At 40.8% G+C, this 21,564-nt stretch overlaps 1 protein-coding gene across 1 annotated transcript in view; it reads right to left on the minus strand.

Annotated features, from left to right (window-relative positions):
• The window catches only part of SLC5A1 (solute carrier family 5 member 1), a 72,572-nt gene that overhangs the window by 42,998 nt on the left and 8,010 nt on the right, over positions 1-21,564 (minus strand). The window contains exons 3-5 of the mRNA XM_045457688.1: positions 3,658-3,762; positions 2,599-2,658; positions 1,874-1,978 (exon numbers count right to left, since the gene is read on the minus strand). Of these exons, the coding sequence (XP_045313644.1) occupies positions 1,874-1,978; positions 2,599-2,658; positions 3,658-3,762 (270 nt within the window). The remainder of the gene's footprint in view (positions 1-1,873; positions 1,979-2,598; positions 2,659-3,657; positions 3,763-21,564) is intronic.

Raw genomic sequence — 21,564 nt, forward strand, 5'->3', positions numbered from 1 at the left:
AACCTACAGAAAGGGGGATATTTGCAAATCCTATATCTGATAAAGGTCTAGAACCTCTAAAGAACTCTTTCAACTCAACAAAAGAAAAAGACAAACAATCCAATTTTTTTTAAAAAGTGTGTTCATGTAGGCCAGGACTAGGGCTGGAAGGTAATGATATAAAACTGAAAAATAATTACAGTAAGCTGAAGATATAGATATAGGTATTTCCTTTAAAGAAAGTATAGTCAAATACAATGTATAGACTTCATTTGGATTCTGATTCAAACAAATCAACTGTAAGAAGAAAATTTTTATATAATCAGGAAAATCTGAATATGGACAGGTATTAAACTACCTAAATTAAGAAATTCCTATGGATTTTTTGTGTGATAATAGCACAAGGGTTATGTTTTTGTTTGTTTGTTTGTTTGTTTGTTTGTTTGTCTGTCTGTTTTAAGTCAAAGATGAGCCACCTGGGTTGCACAATCAGTTAAGTCTCCCACTCTTGATTTCAGTTCAGGTCATGATCTCACAGTTCATAAATTTAAGCCCTGAGTCAGGCTCTACGCTGACAGAGTAGAGTATGCTTGGGATTCCCTCTCTCTCTCTCTCTCTATCTATCTCCATATCTCTCTCTCTCTCCTCCCTCTCTCTCTCTGTTTCTCTGTGCGTGTCTCAAAAACAAATAAATAAATACATTTTTTAAAGTCAAAGGTATATTCTGAAGAATTCACAGTTAAATGACATAATATCTAGGATTTGACTTAAAATACTTCTGGAAAAAAAAGTTAGAAAAGATAGGTGAACAAGAATAGCAAAAGTATTATCATTGTTAAAGCACAGTGATGAGATTTAGTTCCACAAATGCTCATTGTACTATTCTTTCTCTGGGTATGTATGTTTGAAATTTTCCAAAATAAAAAAAAATTACAAATGTGATTTAATATTGTAGTCATCTTGGCTTTAAGAAACCAGGAAAATAAAAGCTCTAGCAGCTATTTTTTAGCACCCCACCTAGCTAGAGCAGAAGGCTTATTTCAGATGCAACCTGACTCAAATTTCAACAAATCTTTTGCAAGATGCTGAGATTGGTCTAATCTTACCTTTGGTGCTGGATAGGGAAGGACAAGAAAAAGGAGGAAAACTGATCATACCCAATGAGAAAACTCCTCTAATAGAGCAGTGAGCACTTTGTAACTGCTGACCAACAGCAAAAGCTACAGCCGCTCCCTATGTGGTCTCAGAAAATGCCACTTCTCTCTCTACCTCCGGATTTAGCAATGGATTCTTAGAAATGACACAAAAATATGAGCAACATAAGAAAAAACAGATCTAAAAAAACAGACAAGAAGCCTCATGCAATGAAAAGAACAGTGAGATGGAGCCAGAGGTCTGGGTTCTACTTTTGACTCAGGATCCTGAGCAAGTTTTCTCTAATCCCAGTTTTCACTTCCCTGTCCATAAAAGATGAGGGAGAATTTCTGAGGTCACTTCAAGAGTTGCCACTGACTGCCCATGTTTAAGTGTATTAGAAACATCACCTAGAGCCAAATTCTGATCCCTCGAGGCACAAAGACTCACAGCTAACTAAGGTTAGAACTAGCCATTAGATATTCTGAAGTTCCTTTCAGTCTTCTATTAAGAACAGTTTTCACTGAAACTTCTTGAATCTGTTTATGTTTTTAACCTTCCACATGGTGAAGGGTAAGGAATTCCATGTGTTGGCTCTTTGATACATGAAATAGGACTTTACTCCTTAGAATAAGAAGACTAAGGGACCAAGTTAATAGAAACAAATATTGTTGTCCCTTGGTGGGCCAGGATGTACTAAGAAGAGGGAGCGGGCAGGTTCTAAGATAGCCAATGCCTGTCCCCGGGGCAGTAGACTCACCGAGATCTTGGTGAAAATGTAGAGTAACAGGGACAGAATAGAGAGGTAGATCTGGATCCTCTTGCCTCCAAATCGCTTCCTCAGGTACTCTGGCATCGTCACCACCTGCATGGGATGTAATGGAGGTCGCCATCAGTCAGAGTGACCAGAAGATCCAGAGCAAGCAGAGCAGTGGCATCCACATGGCATCAGATATATGCTCAAAAGTTAACCCTCGTGGGTCAGAGAGGTCTGTGATGTAGCCAGATGGCCCCTATTCTCCAGCCATTTGCTCATCTCTTTCCCACATGCCCTACCACTGCAGGGGTACCTGGGTATTGTCCCAGAACATTTAAGGTGCCCAATAAATACTTTTTTAAATGAACACATGACTGTACATAACCAAGAAAGCAGATCTTTGCCCTGGAAGAGGAAGTGATAGATATATATCCCTATACAAATGCCTACTATGAACAAGACACTATAACAAAATAAATAAACATTAAAAAAATTGCTTTTAAGTAGTCAAAATTTTTTTTAAAAAGTAGTCAAAAGTTTATAACCTGGAAAAGAAAGCCAAAACACAAGTCATTCTCTGCCACTTATTCCATAAAGCCTCCTCTGCTTTCAGGAGGATGGAGCTCATATTATATATGTGTGTGTGTGTGCATATATGTGTATACATATGTAAACATATATAAATATACATTATCAGCAAGACATGGAATAACAGAGCAGATACTTACCCCAGCCTTAATGTAAATGGGAACAAACACCCAGCCTAAGACAACCACCCAAATCAGGGCCTGAAACAGACAAAAAAAAAAAAAAAAAAAGCACGTAAAGTCAAACCAGGAGGAACCTTAGCTCACCCTGCTGCCTGCAGGGCCCTCAACTACTATAGGACAATCAGCAAGCATTTTCTCCTGGGGTTCTGGGGACAACTCTCTTAAGTGGACATCAGAAACTGAAAGAGGCTTTTGCTGCTCAGTTGGCCCATGGGAACAGCAGTAGGGCATTAGTGGAGGAGACACCAGGGGGCTGCCCACAAACATCCCAGCTCCTCTTGCCTCTTCTCTGATTACAAGGAGTAAAATACCATTTAGAGAACTTTTAAGTAATAATAATTAATAATAATAATAATAATAATAATAATAAATAATGGGAATCTGGTGGTAAGAATTTCCAAACCTCCAATATGGCCAAAAGGGTACAAGAGGGCTTGGATTTTTTTTAATTTTTAAACAATTTTTTTAAATTTATTTATTGTTTAATTTACATCCAAGTTAGTTAGCATATAGTTCAACAATGATTTCAGGAGTAGATTCCTTAATGCCTCTTATCCCTTTAGCCCATCCCCCCTCCTACAACCCCTCCAGCAACCCTCTCTTTGTTCTCTATATTTAAGAGTCTCTTTTGTTTTGTCCCCCTCCCTGTTTTTATATTCTTTTTGCTTCCCTTTCCTTATGTTCATCTGTTTAGTATCTTAAGTTCCTCATATGAGTGAAGTCATATGATATTTGTCTTTCTCTGACTAATTTTGCTTAGCCTAATAGGAGGGCTTGGATTTTTAAAGAAAAAGCACTATTGCCATCATATCTGTAGTTTTCTCATGTCACTCTGGTAGAAGAGCAGCAGGACCCTGGGGCTCCTGAAGCTGTGCCCCTCTTCCATCTGCATCCAAGGGTGGCCCTGGTTGATTCCCTAACACTCAGAGCATCTCTAAACATAGACTGAAGTGGCTGACTGGCTGACTGCTAAAACTCCTTCCAGCTCCAGGACACAGTGTCTCTGATGTTACTCACATTCCATTCAAAGCCCCCAGTGGCGATGCCTGCTGCAGCTCCTGTCCCCGCCAGCCCCACAAAGTGGCCACTTCCAATGTTACTGGCAAAGAGAGATGCTCCAACCTGGAAACACAAAGAGAAAATCTGGTAAGAACTCTATGGTCCAGGACACTCAGAGGTAGACCAAAGAGAGAAGAGACATGTCACCCAAGAGAAGGACAAGAAATAGAAGAGGCAGGCTGGGAGCTTGACTGTGTGTTCGTTGTGACCACAGGTTCACAAGATGGATGTGGGGTCTTGGGTAATAGTGAAGATGAAAAGGAGAGGATGGAAGAAAAGGCAATGTGTATCCCCAAATCAGATCAAATCTGATACAAACCTGTGGGGTTTTTTGTCAGCCCAATGCCAAAGAGTGAAGAAAATATGGGCAACCCCACAGTTCACTGAGCCTCCCTTATAAGTCTTCCAAAAGGCTGTCAGCTGAAAAGCAGGGCCTGTGCCATTCATCCCTGTGTCCTCCAACAGTTGACCAATACCTTGACCAAGGACCTTGACCAATACTGGCTCTCAGTAAATGCAGACAGTTTTGATAAAAGAAATCATTTAAAGGAAGCCTCTGGACATCAGCCCTCTCACTTACCAGAGAAGTCAGGGGGTAGAGCCTATACTTCCCAATGATTCTTAACTATTAAATTCTATGATCCCATGTGCTCCCAAGAAACATGAGATGCTACTAATAATAACTCCCTAAATCAATATAGTATTTTTATTTTTTATTTTTTACAAAGGTCTCATAGACCCCATGGACACATACACAAAACGCATGTATTTTTCAAGGACATACATATGTCTAAATACATAGGTAGAAGACAGATTGGAAGGATATATATTAAAAACCCAAGATTGGAAGCCTGGAAGGAAAAAGGAGAATGAGATTGTGAATGGGAGATGGAAGAGAAAACATCAGATAAAACAAGAGAAGGATCTTGCACTAACTAATCATAATACTGTGCCGTCAACTCAATTGCATCTAAGCTCCAAGAGAACCCCAGGAAGTTTTAGTGTCCTTCTGTACCCAGGAGGAGAGGCATAGCACCATTTGATAATTATCAAACTAGTATAATTATCCCCATTATTGCTTAGCAATGGGGGAAAGCTGGTAGTTATTTGTCTATTATCCCTAAGATGGTCCAGATCTGGAACAAAACAAAGAAGAGTATTTCACAAAAGACAAATTACTCCAAGAAACTGTCCTAGCTACATCAGTCCCTACCTCCAATATAAGGTAATGGTTGCTTAGTACCAAATAGTTAAGTCAGAGAGGAGGGCGTTCCCTGAAGGCCAGGTCAGAAAGTCTCTGGAATGATACAATAATGATATAAAAGTACACTCATTCATTCACTCAGTGAACATTAATTTAGCATCAACTCAATGTAACATGCATTATTCTAGACCCTGGGGACTCCAATGTGAATAGCACAGACAAAATCCCTACTCTCCAGAATCTTATATTCTAACCAACATAAATAAACATAAATAAAATTTTTTAAAAGAGAGATCAGAGAATGGTCAGTGCTGTAAAGAGAACAGAGAGGGTGTGATAGAGTGACTAGTTCCAATTGGAGAGTCAAGAAAGGTCCCTGTGTGTAGATGCCCTCTACGTTAAGATTGAAGTGATAAAAGAAGTCCAATGTGTCAAATCAGAAGGAAAGTAGTTGTAGTTAAGAAGCAAAAAGAAGGGCAGACTGGCTGGAGTGTTGTAGGCAAGGAGGAGGGTGGTATGAGATGAGGCTGGGAAGCTGGGCAGGGATATATCAGGAAGGTCCTAGCAGGCAAGGAGGATAGGAGGTTTGAATTTTATTCTAAATGTGGGAAAACACTGGTGGGAGTGGGAGGCAGTTAATCGGTGGAGAGAAAGGACTTAATTTGCTTTTTAAAGATTGTTCTCAACATGGAGAAGATAGTGTTGGGGGCAAGGGAGAAAACATAAAAATGTAGAGGAGGCTATTGCTGTATCTACATAAGAAGACAGTGGCTCGGTCTCTGGTGGTAGTAGTCAAGACAAGGGCAAGTGTAGAGATTGGAGTGTGTTTTAGAAGCAAGTTGACAGGAGTCCTGAATCTAAGAGTTACCCTTGAAGGATCAGATGTGGGAAATGAGAGAAAGAGTAATCAAGGGTAACTCCTAGACTCAGGACTTGAGTAGGTGGATGCCATTTATTAAAAAGGGGAAAATGGATCCAAAGATGGGTGGATAAAGAAGATGCAGTAATATATATACAATGGCATATATTACTTAGCCATACAAAAGAATGAAATCTTGCCATTTGCAACAACAATAGACCTAGAGGGTATGATGCTAAGTGAAGTAGGTCAATCAGAGAAAGACAAATACCATATAATATCACTCATCTGTGGAATTTAAGTAACAAAACAAAACAAAGAAAAAAGAGATAAAAAAAAAAACTCTTAAATGCAGAGAATAAACTGGTGATCACCAGAGGGGAGCTTGCAGGGGGGTGTGAAATAGATAAAAGGGATTAAGAGTACACTTATCCTGATGAGCACTGAGAATTGTACATAATTGTTGAATCATATTGTACACCTAAAATTAATATAACATTGTATGTTAATTATACTTAAATTTTAAAAAAAGAAGAAGGGGAAATTGGGAGGAAAGCAGGCTGTTCAGAGATATTCACCTCTTTCTCCTCAAAGTTGGATGGAGATAACAGTCCACTTTTAATCAGAATTACCTTTGTCATGTAGCCTGCCTTCCATGATCCATTATCTTTTCATTTATCATCTCTCACTTGATAAATTATTAAGCCTAATGTTGTACTATTAAGGGAATAATTACCAGTAATGATTAACTGCATTAGATTAACCTTAAGTTCAAGAAGTCCTCTCCAACATCCCTCCAAAGGGAAACATTGAACTTTAAGAAGTTGCTGGCTTTCCTGAGGTACCCCCTTACTGTCTGATGGAATAGGGGCCAGGAGAGCTTTGCCTTGCACAGATTTACTTAATTTCTGTCATAGTCACTACTCTTCTCCAAGTCACTTGCCTTGGCCTTATTCTGGACTCCCTCCCTTCACCCCATGGCCTTCACTCAATCATTTACCAAAACCCTGACTCTGCCTCCACAATGTCAAAGGCACCTAGCACTTCTTATACTGTCCTTGTACAGGCTGTGATTATCTCTCAACAGGCTTCTAGATAATTTCTAGTCTCCCCCTACACACATGGCCAGTTCCCCAAAGCACAACTCTGATCAAGCCACTTCCCTATTCAGAGAACCTCCTCAACATCCAAATGGGCCTGCCAACTAGTCTTCCTGGAAGTTCCAGGTTTAAAGACATAGTCCTAAGAATTCAGAAAGATTTCAGGTTAGAATCCCCTCCAGTGAGAAGGAAGTATGAAAATAAAAATTAGAGTTTGAATACTTTCTTAACCTCTTACTATCTGGGTGACCATAACATCTGTGAGCCTCAATCTTCTCTCATGACAGCTTGTTCAGAAGTCAAATGAGATTATGAATCAGTAATGATTGACATTTTACTGACCCTCAAACAGAGTCCTTTCTCTCCTCCAAGAGGATAATCACTTCATCCTCAAAGACAATTCACAAGAGCTACAATGGACACAGTTGGAGTCTGAATTGTGTTCCCCCAAAATTCATGTGTGGTAGTCCTAACTTCCTAATGTGACCTTATTTGGAGATAGGGTATTTAGGGAGGTAATTAAGGTTAAATTAGGTCATAAGGGTGGGGCCCTAATCTATTTGATAGGACTGGTCCTTATAAGAAAAAGAAAAAGACATCGTCTCTCTCATTCTCTCTCATTCTCTCTCTCTCACTCTCATTTTTTACTCAGAAAAGAGACCATGTGAATGCACAGACAAAAGGCAGTCATCTACAATCCAGAAAGAGAGGACTCGCCAGAAACCAACCCTGACAGCCAGCCTCCAGAACTGTGAAAAAATAAATCTCTCTTGTTTAAGGCTCCCAGTCTATGGTATTGTGTTATGGAAGCCCAAGCAAGCTAATACAGACACCATTGCTTTATCACCTCCATTCCCCTGCCAGGTTTTCATTCTGCCCTTCCTCTCACTGAAGCTCATTAACAATGCTTTCATCATTCTAATTTCCCAAACACTCCCTCTGTCTACCCCTCACCCACATTCATGCCTATTTGGGAATCATGCCCCATCCAGGGAGTGATCCAGTGACATGAATCATCATGTCCTTCTCTGTAATCTCCTCCCACATTGCCTCTGAGTTCAGGGTTTTAGACTTCATCTAAAATTTCCCCAGCTTGACCTTGCTTTTGACTAACTTCTTTCCAAGCCTTCCTCATCCCCTGATGGGGCTCAGGAAGCTATTATAAGTATTTAGATGGCTTTACTGTAACTGTGCAAGATGAGCTGGGTCAGACAACACCCAACAGGTTTGATAGCATGGTAATCAGGGAAATAACATAATGTGACATCACAAATGGAAAAAAAAAAACAAACTACATTTTCCTTTGAATTTGGAGGAATTCATAATCACACTTTACTACCTAAACTTCTTACCCTAGAAAGTTGGCAGGATGGGAAATACTTGGAGAAATTATAGAATCACAGAGTCTTAAAGAGTTATATGGACCCACAAATGTCACAGTTTGAATCCCTTCTGCAATACTCTCCCCCCCCCCAAAGTGATGGTTGGTTTCTGGATGCCATGCTTCTAGTGACAGAGAACTTGCCCAATTTACAAGGCAGCTGAATCCACAGAGGAAGAATTCTAATGTTTAAAAAGTCCTTCTTTACTTTGAGTTGAAATCTACCCATTTGTCTACTTCTGCCTTCTGGAGTGATACAGAACAAGTCAAATCTCTCTCCCACAAGCTAGCTCTTCCAAGGTCTAAGGAAAGGGATTGTGCCCACCCTCAAATCTTCTCCAGGCTAAGCTTCCTCTTCTCATGTGTCTGCTCCTCACTGGCCATGGAATTGAATCTCACCATCTGTGTTACTATCTGCTGCCCTCAGTTTTAACAGTATCCACAGATGGGCCTCAGGCCCAAATGAACCACTTTAGACATGGGCCATCCAGAGTGAAACAGGCTGCCCTTCCTGACTTCCCATACAGTTTTAACATTATATGGCTTCAAATCCTCTTTTAAATCTGTCACTCAGCCATGAGTGCCTGGTGGTAGTAAGGACTAAGCCAGTCCCTCTAATTCTCATCACTGTCAGAAAATCTGCCTCTAAATTATTTGGACCATTTAACAAGAACAGATTCCCTCTCATTGCAGTTTAGATTCCTGATAATACCAATTTGGTTTACCTCAACAATACAGTGGCTCTAACACTTAAAATTTTTTCACTTCGATTCTTCCAGGGTTTGGCACAAATATGATATTCTCCCATAAGCCTTACCTAAAGAGAAAACCACTTAAACTACAAAGGAAAATAATCTAGCCAAATTAATTTCTCCCTACCAACTATTAATGTCAGAAGTTGGAAGCTAGCAGGGATTGCATCTATTCCTCGAAAAAAGGCAGTCATTAGTCTCTTCAATGATCACTTCTTCAGTTCTTATTACAGCCCTACAAATGGACTTCCTGAACCCATGCTACTCACAGAGTGTTCCACGGGCCAGGAGCATCAGCTTCACCTGTGAGCTTATGAGAACGACAAATCCCCTGCCCCCACCCCAGACCTATTGAATCAGAGTAGTAAGCTCTTCAAGTGATTCTCATGTACAATAAAGTTTGAGAAACCTACCTACACTGTACTAAATGTCACTGTTATCTCCACAAACTTGTTTGACCTCTCTTCAGGAACAAGAGCACAGGGACTAACTACAAAATTAGGATGCTAAGGTGTGAAGGACAAAAACTTTGGGGTGAAAGGGACTTTCTCCAAAATTCTCTACTTAACCTCCAGAATTTCAAAGGTCTGTTACCATGGTACTCATGCTTCCCAGTGGGAGACACTGTCTCTTCAACCACATGCCAACACAAGCATGTGGACTGAAAGAATTTTTGACCAATCTCACAGGTAAAACTTCAGAACTGGCTGGTTCAGTCAAATAAAGACTTCCAGAATATCCTCACACTGCAGCAAAATTATCAAGACATTTCAAATGGAAATCCACAGATATCACTCAAAGGCTTTGTGGGAAATCCTACAATTTTTCTCCTCAAGAGATTGGGTTATAAGAATTCCCAGAGGGTAATCTCCACCACCAGAAGCAACAAACATTGCTGATTGGAGGACTCCTCTGCCATGATATGACACTGGGAAGAGGAATTACAGGCTTTCAAGACTTTCTGCAATACAGCCCCCTCCTCTTTCTCCACTCCCAGCAGCCTCTCCATACCCTTTCACATCCCCTGCACTCCAGCTAAATTATACTAACTCAGTCTCCTAGATATGCTGTAGGCATTCCTGCCTTCTGAATTTATTTATGCCATTTCCCTCTGCTTCAACCTCCTCTCCATCAACTCTTATGCCCCTAAAACACTGACCCAGTCTTCAAAAGGAATCCCAGTCTCATCTCTCCACTGACACCATTCAGAGCTGATCTCTTACCCCTCTGGTCTCTCACCTCCAATCCTCATCTGTTGTACTCTCCAGGGGCATGACGCTGCTTCTGTCCAAGTGTTATTCCCCACAAACCTTCTAGCCCTCAAAGAGGATTTCTGCTTCTGCTGAGCATAGGACCTTTCTTGCACATGACAAGCATGCAATAAAAGTCTGCTGAGTGAGTGAGTGGACTGGTGTATCAAATCCTTGGATGGTAGCAACTGAATGCCTTAGAGCTATACTTATTTCCACTGGTTACATAGAGTTAAGACTCTTCCCAGGGACATGTCAAGGATGGCTCTCTCTTGAGGAAGAGGCAATAAACTTGGCCTGCTAGGCCTAGATGGGGCCCAGCAGAATAATGGGGTGTGCTAGGATTATGCACTACTCTGAGATGTTAATATGGTGACCTATAAGATCAGTGTTAGTAAGAACAAGACCTCAAGTGGAATCTGACCTCCTGGGTTAGTCCATCAGGCAAGTAAATACGTTCTCCCATATATTTCTGATAGAAATGCAATTCTGGAAAGCAGTTGTTGGTACATATCAAAATCTCATCTCCTTCCACCATATGATCCTACTTTTTAACACCTTAAGAAAATTATCAGAAATGCAGACAGGGGCGCCTGGGTGGCTCAGTCGGTTAAGTGTCCGACTTCGGATCAGGTCATGATCTCGCGGTCTGTGAGTTCAAGCCCCGCGTCGGGCTCTGTACTGACTGCTCAGAGCCTGGAGTCTGTTTCACATTCTGTGTCTCCCTCTCTCTCTGACCCTCCCCCGTTCATGTTCTGTCTCTCTCTGTCTCAAAAATAAATAAACGTTAAAAAAAAATTTTTAAAGAAATGCAAAGTCTTATACATGAGTTTCATTAGTATGTTCATTGCCATGTTATTTACAATACAGGAAAGTTGGAATCAACATAAATGTCCAACCACAGGAAGACAACTGGATAAATTAAGGTACATACTTGTGATCGAATATTATGCAGCCATTAAAATCATAGCTTTGAAGAATATGTTATGGTGGGAAGGTGATAGTGATAAAATCCCAAATAAAAAAAGAATATACAGTTTTTTATAGACATAGACATAGTCATAGACAGAGACAGAGACAGAGACAGAGACATAGAGTTATATCTCCAAATTTAACAGTGGTTATCTTTGAAAGAGAAAACAATAAGCGTGTTTTCATACTTTTCCAATATTCCCACAATGAATTTGTGTAACTTTATAAGCAGAACACAATTCATCAAAACCTTTAACAATAAAGGGAAATCATTCCAGAGCTGTCTCTGATTCACTTGCAGAGCCTAAGAACAAAGTATGTAAGGAAGTCATGTGTTTGTTGAGGGCAATATAGAAAAAGACATGAAATGTCATTGAATGCTACCTAAAAATTATGTTTTGTGTGACAGGAAAAAGGAAATAGGAAATATATGGTACAGCCTGTTTATTTACCAATATCCAGTCATCTCATATTGGAGCTAGAATTAACTTGGAAATGATTAAGGTTGACCTTGTCATTTTCAAATGAAAACAAAATTATAGCCCAAAGGAAGAAAGTGATTCAAAGTTATGCATTAATTCTATCTTTACTTCCACACCCTTAGGAAAGTAAAATAGTATGCGTACACTCTGAACCATTAACCCAAGAGTCAAGAATTGCCTAAGGCAGTGGACAACTACCTGTGTATGTCTTCCTCAGACAATGGTTCTCAAACTATAGCATGCATCAGAATCTACAGTAAAAATACACAAAAACCAGCAAAATCTGAATGATAAACACATTCAGTTTTAATAAAATTATGTTCAAATATTGCATGAAACATACAAACACTACAAAAGTATTCATTGTTTGTCTGAAATTCAGATTTAACTGGCCATCCTTTATTTTTATTTGCTGAATCTGGCAACACTAATTACAATCACCTAGATTTGTTAAACCACAGATGTTTGAACCACATTCCTTCAACTTTCTGATTCAATATGTTTGGGTTGAGGCTGGAAATTTTGCCTTTCTAACTAGAGCCCAGGTCTTGCTGGTGCTGCTGGGGTGGGTACACTTTGAGAGGCCTGTCCTGGGAAAATAAGAAAGGGAGAGGGGATGACTTTTACAGTGCCTCCTGTTGGCCAAATGTCGGGACAGGCACTTCATTCATTTCATCTTACATCGTGCTTACTACAGTCTGTGAGGTAGGGATTATTCTCATTTTCATTTTACAGGTAAGAAGACTGAAGACCAGAGCAGTGATTTGCCCACAGTCCTACAGTCTAACATGACCAATGTCCAAGGGACAGAAAGGGAGGCCACAATGCCACTCTGACTTTCTTCCTCCTTCCCCAGACATTTCTTTCTCAACTTCCCTGAAGGGGCACAGTCAAGTCAGGCCTCCCTACCCATTTCATTGTAAATTTAGGAACAGCATGTATATATCTCCATCATGCTTGTATTTCAGATTCTTCCCTCATCCTCTGAGGAACTGGTCTTTAACCTGAATTACTATTTTGATTTCATTCGTAAGATATCTTTTCATAGGGGAGATTTGGAGAGATTTAACCTTTGACTTTTGCCATCTCTTGAAGATCACAATTCCTGGACTGGGACAGAAGAGAAGGTGGGACTCATATATTCAGACCATTTTATTTCTGAGATTCTGGTAAATGTTTAGACAGGTCTTGCTCCAGAGCCATCATAATCTCTGTTTACATTAGCTCATGCACTCCATAAACAATGGTGGCCTTTCACTCATTATCTTCACAAATCTCTCTCCTTGTTCTAAGAGCCAAAAGGGCAGGAAATCAGGAAACCACTGCCAAGGCTGGCATTTTCCCACAGGTTGTTGGCACAAAACACAGGTGAGGTCTTCTCTTGGCATTTATAGGTCAAGGAGGCTAGAGACCAACCAACCCTCTCACCAATTCAGATAGGTTCATCCTTGGGATCATCAACTTGCAGTCCCTCACTCAGAGGGCCTGACTGAAATGCATTATCTACCCCTACACTGGCCTCCTTTCAGTTTCTCAAATATCCCAAGATCCTTCCCTCCTCAGGCCTTTGACTATTCTGTCCCTTCTGCTTGGATTGCTCTTCCCCCAATCTTCAAATGGCTGCCTCCTTCTGATTCCTCACATCTCAGCCTAAATGCTCAATTCTCAGAAAGATATTTCCTGATTCTCTTATGTAGTTTGAGAAACACCCCTTTTCTTCCCTCCCACCCTTGACTCAAATACACTTTCTTAAGACCACTATTTGTAATTTTGGATATATATATAATTTTGGATTATATAATTTTGTAAGAATGCGTGTGTGTCTCTCTCTCTCACACACATACACACACACTAATATATACCAGCACCTAACACAGAATGTGGCATATAAGTAATCAACATGTAAATGTAGAATAAAGTAATAGCAATGCATCAATGGATAAATGATTGAATTCACAGTTTAAGAAGGAGGAGCTAAAGATGAGATACAATAATAATGATGATGATGGGAGCACCTGGCTGACTCAGTAGAGCATAAGACTCTTGACCACAGGGTCATGAGTTTGAGCCCTACATTGAGTGTAGAGATTACTTTAATAAAAAAAGTGATGATGATGACGATAATGATATTAAGAATAGCCAGTTTGGGTAGGACTAATTACATACTATTGTAAATGATTTACATATTTATCTAATTGAATCCTCAAAACAACTCTCTAAGATAGGTGCTATGGGGACGCCTGGGTGGCTCAGTCAGTTAAGCAGCCAACTTCCGCCCAGGTCATGATCTCATGGTTTGTGAATTTGAGCCCCATGTCAGGCTCTGTGCTGACAGCTCAGAGCCTGGAGCCTGCTTCGGATTCTGTGTCTCCCTCTCTCTCTGCCCCTTCCCAGCTCATGCTCGCAGTCTGTCTCTGTCAAAAATAAATAAACTTAAAACAAAATTAAAAAAAAAAGATAGGTGCTATGGTCTCTATTTTTCAGTTGAGGAAACTGAAACACAGAAAGGTTGAATAACTCACCCAAGGCCACAAAGCTAGGAAGGGGGACCTGGGGTTCTAAACAAGGCAGAGGGACTTCAGAGTCTCTGGTCTTAACCCTAACTCTAAATCACCTCCCTAATATAAAATTTACCCAAAGTAAAACATACAGGTCTCAGTGACTCAAAATGTGCCACGCAAATGGTAGAAAGGAAAAGCCCAGACACATTTATTTTTTTAGGGTTTTTTTGGTAATGCTTATTTATTTTTGAGAGAGAGACAGACAGAGTGCAAGTTGGGGAGGGACAGAGAGAGAAGATGACACAGAATCTGAAGCAGATTCCAGGCTCTGAGCTGTCAGCACAGAGCCCAATGCAGAACTCGAACCCACATACCGTGAGATCATGACCTGAGCCGAAGTCAGATGCCACCCAGGTGCCCCAATCCAGATACATTTCTAACATGAATAATCCAAAGACTTCATCATAGCTGATAGTTTCAGCATTCTTCTGACTTCAACCAACTAGAAATGTTGATTATAGTTTACTTTTTCCTTTCTCTGTCTGGGGAAGCGCTAACATGTTAGAAAATATTGGGAAGGTATCCAGAGTGAAAGAAGAAAGCAGGAGCTTATACACCAAGTATATGACAGTAAATTGGCTACACACCCATAAACTGATGCCTAAGAACACAAAGAATACATGGGGTGGTGAGTGGCTGTGCATTAATCAGTGAAACTCTTCAGAGGAGACTAAGCCATGAAGAGTGGCAGGGAAATAGCCCTGACAAAAAGAGAGAGGGCAAGAAGGACAAGGGAGAGAGGGTGAGGGAAGGAAGAGAAGAAATAGGGGAAGGAGGAGGTGGTGATAGAGGAAGAGGAAAAGGAGAGGAGAGAGGAGAGGCCATTCAAGAGCAAGGCAGCAACTGGCATGTTAAGCAAAAAAACTCTCACCACAAAAGAGATACATATCTATGGGAATAGCCAAGTTTTGCAAAATCTTGTCTCAGCCTTAAAAAAAAAAATGTTTTAGATAGTAAGGAAGCATAGTCACACCAGCCTTTTTTTCCCCAAGGGATCCAATGAGGGCTAAAATCAGGCACTCTGATTGGGGCCAGGATTGCTTTTCCAGTTTTGCTACCATGAACCTTAAAAAAAAGAAGTCTAAAGGAAAAAAAAGTTCTCTGTACATAGAAACAGAAATGTGGAACACTGCTAGAGAAAGGCTTTGACTTGGACCCAGTACCTTCCTAACCTCCTGAATTCTTACACTGCCTACACTCTGTGGTCACTGCTCCAGAGAGCAGAATGCAGGCTGAGGTCTTAGGTGACATCAACAAGGGGATCCAGCATGAGAGTCGGAGGACATGTCCCTTTCCTCCCTCCCTTTTCTTTAATTTAGCACGTATTTCTCAAATGCCCAGTAGATGCAAGGTCCTGGACTAGGTATTGGAAGAAAAAAAAGATTAAGAAAAACATAGGCTCTGCCCTGGGATAAATGAAAGCACACATAGCCATATGCAAGTAGAAGACAACCAGCAGGAAGAAAGGGTCAACTGGACTTGGCAGTCACTTCCACTCAACCTTATGAAAGTCAAGTACTTGTTGGTCCTTCATCTCACATTTTCCTGAGCTTTGTTCCCTTGGTGACCTTTCTACCTCTCCTGTGTCCATTCCCCTAGTTCATGCTCTTTCTCTCTCAGGTCTTACGTTCCCAGGTCTTAGATCTATAAGACTCTTCCAGGATGCACCCCAGTAGTATCCTAAGTGGATGAACTTTGATTTGATCATTGGGATTTACAGACTTAAATATCAAATCAGATATATTTTACTCAAGAAAGTTTAGTAAGTATGAAGAGCTATCTTCTTTCCTTGGGGAAAATATTCAAAAGGGTCTCTGGTTAGCCCTAACTGAAAGAATTTCTTGGTTTTCAGGTAACCCTCTAGACTACATCTATTGATCTCACAAATTTCCATCTCAAAAGATAAGAAGAAAGAGACCTGAATAACAGAAAAATAGAGAGAGTCCTAGCTCTGTCATTATCTTGTGTGAACTTGGGCAACCCATGGGGTTAATCTCCATTCTTGCTGAATCACTAAGGATTCAATCAAATACAGGATATAATAGTCCTTCAAAAGTTTTCAGCTGAAAACAGAAAAACAAGAGCTAAACCTGAGAATTTGCTGAGTGCCAGGCACTGTTCTGAGACTGCGCATATGTCCACACAACAATCTCAAGGAAGTACTGTTATCCCCATTATAGAGATAACAAATGTAAGACACAGAGATGTTTAGTAACTCACACAGCTAGTAATGGGCAGAAGCTGGATTTGAACCCAAGCAGCCTGACTCCAGAGCCTAGACCTGAACAAGGTGTCAACGAACTAGGACCTATAAACCAAATCTGGTCCTCAGCCTCTTTTAGTAAATAAAGTTTTATTGGAATACAGCCAGGCCCATCCATTTATGTACTGCCCATGGCTGATTTCATGATACAACAGCAGAGTTGAGTAGTTGTGACAGAGATCATATAGCCTACAAAGCAAAAATATTTGCTATCTTGCCCTGTAAAGAGAAAGTTTGTCAACCCTTGCCCTAAGTCACTGTGACATACACCTCTCTGATGATTCTCTAATAATAAAAGAAGGAAAGGAACTGTGGCTATTGAGAGACACACAGCCATTCAATTTTCAAGACCCTTGTTGGCAATAGACTGGCTAGCATGCCCACACTCATTCTTGTTTCCTCCTCTGTGGAAGAAATTTTAGTCCTGGAAGACCTTTGAGATGCTCAATCTGACTGTTCCTCATTACAGAGGAGACTGAAACCCAGAGAAGTTAATGATTTGCCCGATGTCACAAAACTGGGACAACCCAAGTCCTTTGGTTCTTTGTGAGGTTCCTATTCCCTCCGGAATGTTTACTTCTTCATTTAAGGGGGTTTTCAAAGGGTTGACTCAACCCCATTGTACCCCACCCATTTCCTTGGAGCTGACTCCGGTAAGTATGACCAAACTCTCCTCCAAAAAAGAATTCTCCACTGGGTTGTGTATCTGGGGCCTGGCCTATCTGAGTAATTTCTGCTACCAATAGACAAGGAGTGGGGAATTTCCCCTTCAATGCTCACATTCCTGCTTTCCCATCTCCCACATACCCACATAACCATTACAACGTAGCACACAGCTGTTTGTTAAAAGCTTCCAACTACAGAAGGGAATCCTGGGCCACGAACCAACCCACAGTTGCAAAAGGTAATATCATGGTTTCATGTTACTCAGTTGGCTTGGCTTGCTCACCCATGACTCAGACTTCTGGGGGCCTCCCTGCCTGGCTCCCTGTGTAATCTGTCTTCTCTGTAACCCAGCCCTGGAATCCTTGCTCTTCCTTTTTAATTATCTCTCACTTCTACACCCAGGCCAAGGTGCATATGATTTTTCTCTCTCTCTCAGCCTCATTAACTTTTTAGGAATGGAGTCGTTTACCAGGGCTCCTAAATTTTCACCTGTTACAGGTCATAACTGCTCCTTTCAAAGTCCCCTAAGACCCAGGAATGTTCCCAACTGGCCTCTCTGTTCAATCTTCTTTTGGACTTTTCAAGATCCAGTTTCCTCCTATTTTTTTTTTTGAGGGTGAATACTCAAGTCCCCCAAGTCTCTGATGTATTGACCCAAGGTCCTTCCTCCTAAAATACCCTAGGACTCTTTCCCAGAGCTTCTCTTGTTGCTCACTTCTCCTACAGCACAAAGCGACAGGGCTAAAGGCAGATGGAGAGGGAAAAGTGTCCCATTAGGGGGTTTCTGACAGAGATGTGAGCTCCAGAAAGACTGTAGCCCTGTGATGTTCTCCTTGGGCCTGCACATTTGAGAATTGATATTCCAATTATGAACTTCCAGGCCCGACAGACAGGATTAAATTGACTTTGTAATTTAATACAAAGAGAAATTTAGATGTATAGGTTTAATATAGTTTAAACTCTTTTTCAGTTTTGGAGGAAAAATACTTAGATTTGCATTTTCTCACATGCTATATTTTCCTTTACTCCTTCTTTCAAGTGTGTATTGCAATAGTGCTTTAAAACCATTTTAAGGGCACCTGGGTGACACAGTCAGTTAAGCATCCGACTCTTGATTTTGGTTCAGGTCATGATCTCACAGTTCATAAGATAGAGCCCTACATCAGGCTCTGCACACTGACAGTATGGAGTCTGCTTGGGATTCTCTCAGCACAGAGCCTGACACGGGGCTCTAACCCACAAGCAGTAAGATCATGGCCTGAGCTGAAGTTGGACACTTAACCGACTGAGCCATCCAGGTGCCCCTACAGTCAACAAATTTTTTAAACTCACTATTTTAGAATATAACCATACTTTATTGAATCTAAGACACCAACTACTGTAAGACATACCATGTAGCACAAAGAAAGAAAAAACATTAGCATTTAAACTGTGACGTGCCACTGATTGATTATAACACATAAGCCAATCTCAGAGTTGTTAAAATGTGGTCATTGTGGTCCTATAAATCATTGATGATTTATAGCAGTATAAATAAATATACATATAAACCATGTTCATTTATTCACATGGTTGATCTGAAAGTTAAATTTAAGTGAAGTGGCAATACTAGCTTCACATAAATATTAGTTTTCATTTACTAGGCGCTACTAAGTCCTATGCCCCAGACAAGTGTCAACTGGGAGGTTGCCTTGTCATTCCTATCTTCCTTATACTTCTTAATATTTTCATTTACTGAGTACTTCCCAAGTGCTGAGTGCAGTACATGAATTATCTCATTGAATCCTGACAAGAACACTCCAAAGCAGGTACTATTCTCCAACTTTATAGAGGTAGAAATTGAAGCTCTGGGAGGTTCAGTGACTTGACCAAAGTCACACAATTAGTAAATGTGGCAGATCAGATATGCTGACCTCAAAGCTAGAATGTTCTAGCATAAAAGCATTCTCAAAGTTGAAAGGGACTTAGAAGTCATTGCTCCTCCATTCAAGAATCTCCTTCTCTAGCATCCCTAACAGACAGTGATAGTTTCAGTATATCTGACCAGATAGATAAGCATCTATCCAAACCAGTAATTATCAAACCTGCCTGATAATCAAAAGCATCTGGGAAGCTTTTTATAAATGCGAATTCCTGGAGCACCTGACTGGCTCAGTCAGTTGAGCATCTGACTCTCGATTTCAGCTCAGGCCATGATTCCAGGGTCGTGGGATCAAGGCCCACATCAGGCTCTGTGCTGAGTGTGGAGCCTGCTTGAGATTCTTTCTCCCTCCGCCTCTCTCTCTCTCTCTCTCTCTCTCTCTCTCTCAAAATAAAAATAAAAATAAAAATAAATAAAAAGCAAGTTCCTGGGACTCTCTTCCAAGGTTTTTTTGCTTTAAGAGGTCTTGAGTGAGGCCTAGAAATCTGTATGTTTGGAAAGCATATCCAGGTGATTCTGATGAAGCAAGTTTACAAACCATTAATATAATCTCACAAAGTCTTAGGTAGAAACCATTGTTGGGAGAAGAAGTTGAATATCAGCCCCATCAAGGAAGTAGTGACTTCTGCACAAAAGAAGAATGATGCCATGCTTCTCCATTGGTTAGAATAATCCAACACTGAGATATGAGTAAGGTAAACAATACCCACAGGAAACTCCACATGAACCATTGAACCCTACATGTTTTGGGTGGGCTAAATCCTTTTACCAACTAAATCTCAGCCCAGACCCACTCCCAGGTGCTATCAGGAAGAAAGACATCATTGCTAGTTAAGATGTGATGTGTTCCCAGGCCTAGCCCAAAATGCATATCTCCTAAGAATGGTTCTGCCCCAAACCACCCCCTCACTACTCTCATTGGCTTCTCCATGACCCAGAGATTAGAAGTTGAGGTCTTATCCCCAATAAAGCAGCCCTAGAAATTTTACATGAAGAGGTATGAGAGTTTCCTATCATAGTAGGGGGAGGAGGTCTGGATGCAAACCGAAGGCAAATAAGCACTTGGCAGGCATACTGTAGGGAGCAGTGAAGCATTAGATGGGGTGGAAGGTGCACTGCTTCCAAAATAAATAAACCTCCTATTCAGCTCTCTAATTCAACAAATCTCAAGTCCACTAAGATTTCATCCAGCCTTGGCTCTGAAATCTGTACAGCACACTGTCCAATAGAACTTTCTACAATGGGGGAAACATTCTAGATCTATACTATGTAATATGGCAGACACTATCCACATGTAGCTATTAAGCACTTGGAATATGGCTAGTGTGGGAAGAAATTTTTAATTTTTAAATTTTATCTAACTTTAATTTCAATTTAAATAGCCCATGTGAGGGTGCCTGGGTGGCTCAGTCAGTTGGGCGGCCAACCACAGCTCAGGTCATGATCTTGCGGTCTGTGAGTTTGAGCCCCGTGTCAGGCTCTGTCCTGAGTGCTCAGAGCCTGGAGCCTGCTTCCGTTACTGTGTCTCCCTCTCTCTCTGCCCCTTCCCTGCTTGCTCTCTGTCTCTCTCTCTCTCAAAGATAATAAACAATAAAAAAACAAAAATAAATAAAAATTAAAAATAGCCCACGTGATTAGTGGCTACCATACTAGGCAGTGCAGTTCTAAAGGGACTGACCCAGCCTCATCTTGAACTTTGTGATCAGAGCTGCCTATTCAACACCAGCTTTTAGGAAAGTACGAAAGTACAATGCTCGAGAAGATAAAATATGTCAGGAGGGAGCACCATGATGGGGCCACCACAGAAATCAGCATCTGCCCAATATTTTTAGCCACCTTAGGGGTAAGGCAGAAATGACTTCAGGGATAGCCCAAGCAACTGTGAAGATGCCAGTTATTAAAATCCATCCCAAAACAGCTGATCAAAGGCCAACTTCAGGGTGTGATGTGATTTCCTTGCAATTTCTCTTATGCTCTGCGTATGACAGTGACAATTTTTACTTTCTTGTTTCTCTTCCTCCAATCAACTCAGTGCTGTCACTTTCTTTTCATTGTTTCTATGCTTCATTAGCCACCTCTTTCACCAGCTAGTCTTGCTTATATCTTTAGTCCAAAAAAAAATTGCACAACTTGGCTAATTTAGTCAACCAGTCATTTTGGTGAGAACTCTGGGTTGAGATGGTCATTGGACTTAACTGGTAAGCCAGCCAGAGCCCTGTGCTGGTAGGATGGAAGGGGCCTCCTAGTTTCTCTTCCACCCACACACGTGTCCTTTAACTGGGGTAGTTCCACCCATGTACGAATATCAGGAAAAATACCTCTCAAATATACAACAAATATACAACATACAAAATCCTCCAAGAGTTGAAAAAAACTGTAGGAACAGTAGGGGCTCCTCTCCATCTGTTCTATGAGTACTTACTGAGGTTCCTTTGTGTATCAGGCATTGCTTTC

Source organism: Leopardus geoffroyi, chromosome D3 (assembly GCF_018350155.1).
Source record: "Leopardus geoffroyi isolate Oge1 chromosome D3, O.geoffroyi_Oge1_pat1.0, whole genome shotgun sequence".
Classification (NCBI taxonomy): Eukaryota; Metazoa; Chordata; class Mammalia; order Carnivora; family Felidae; genus Leopardus; species Leopardus geoffroyi.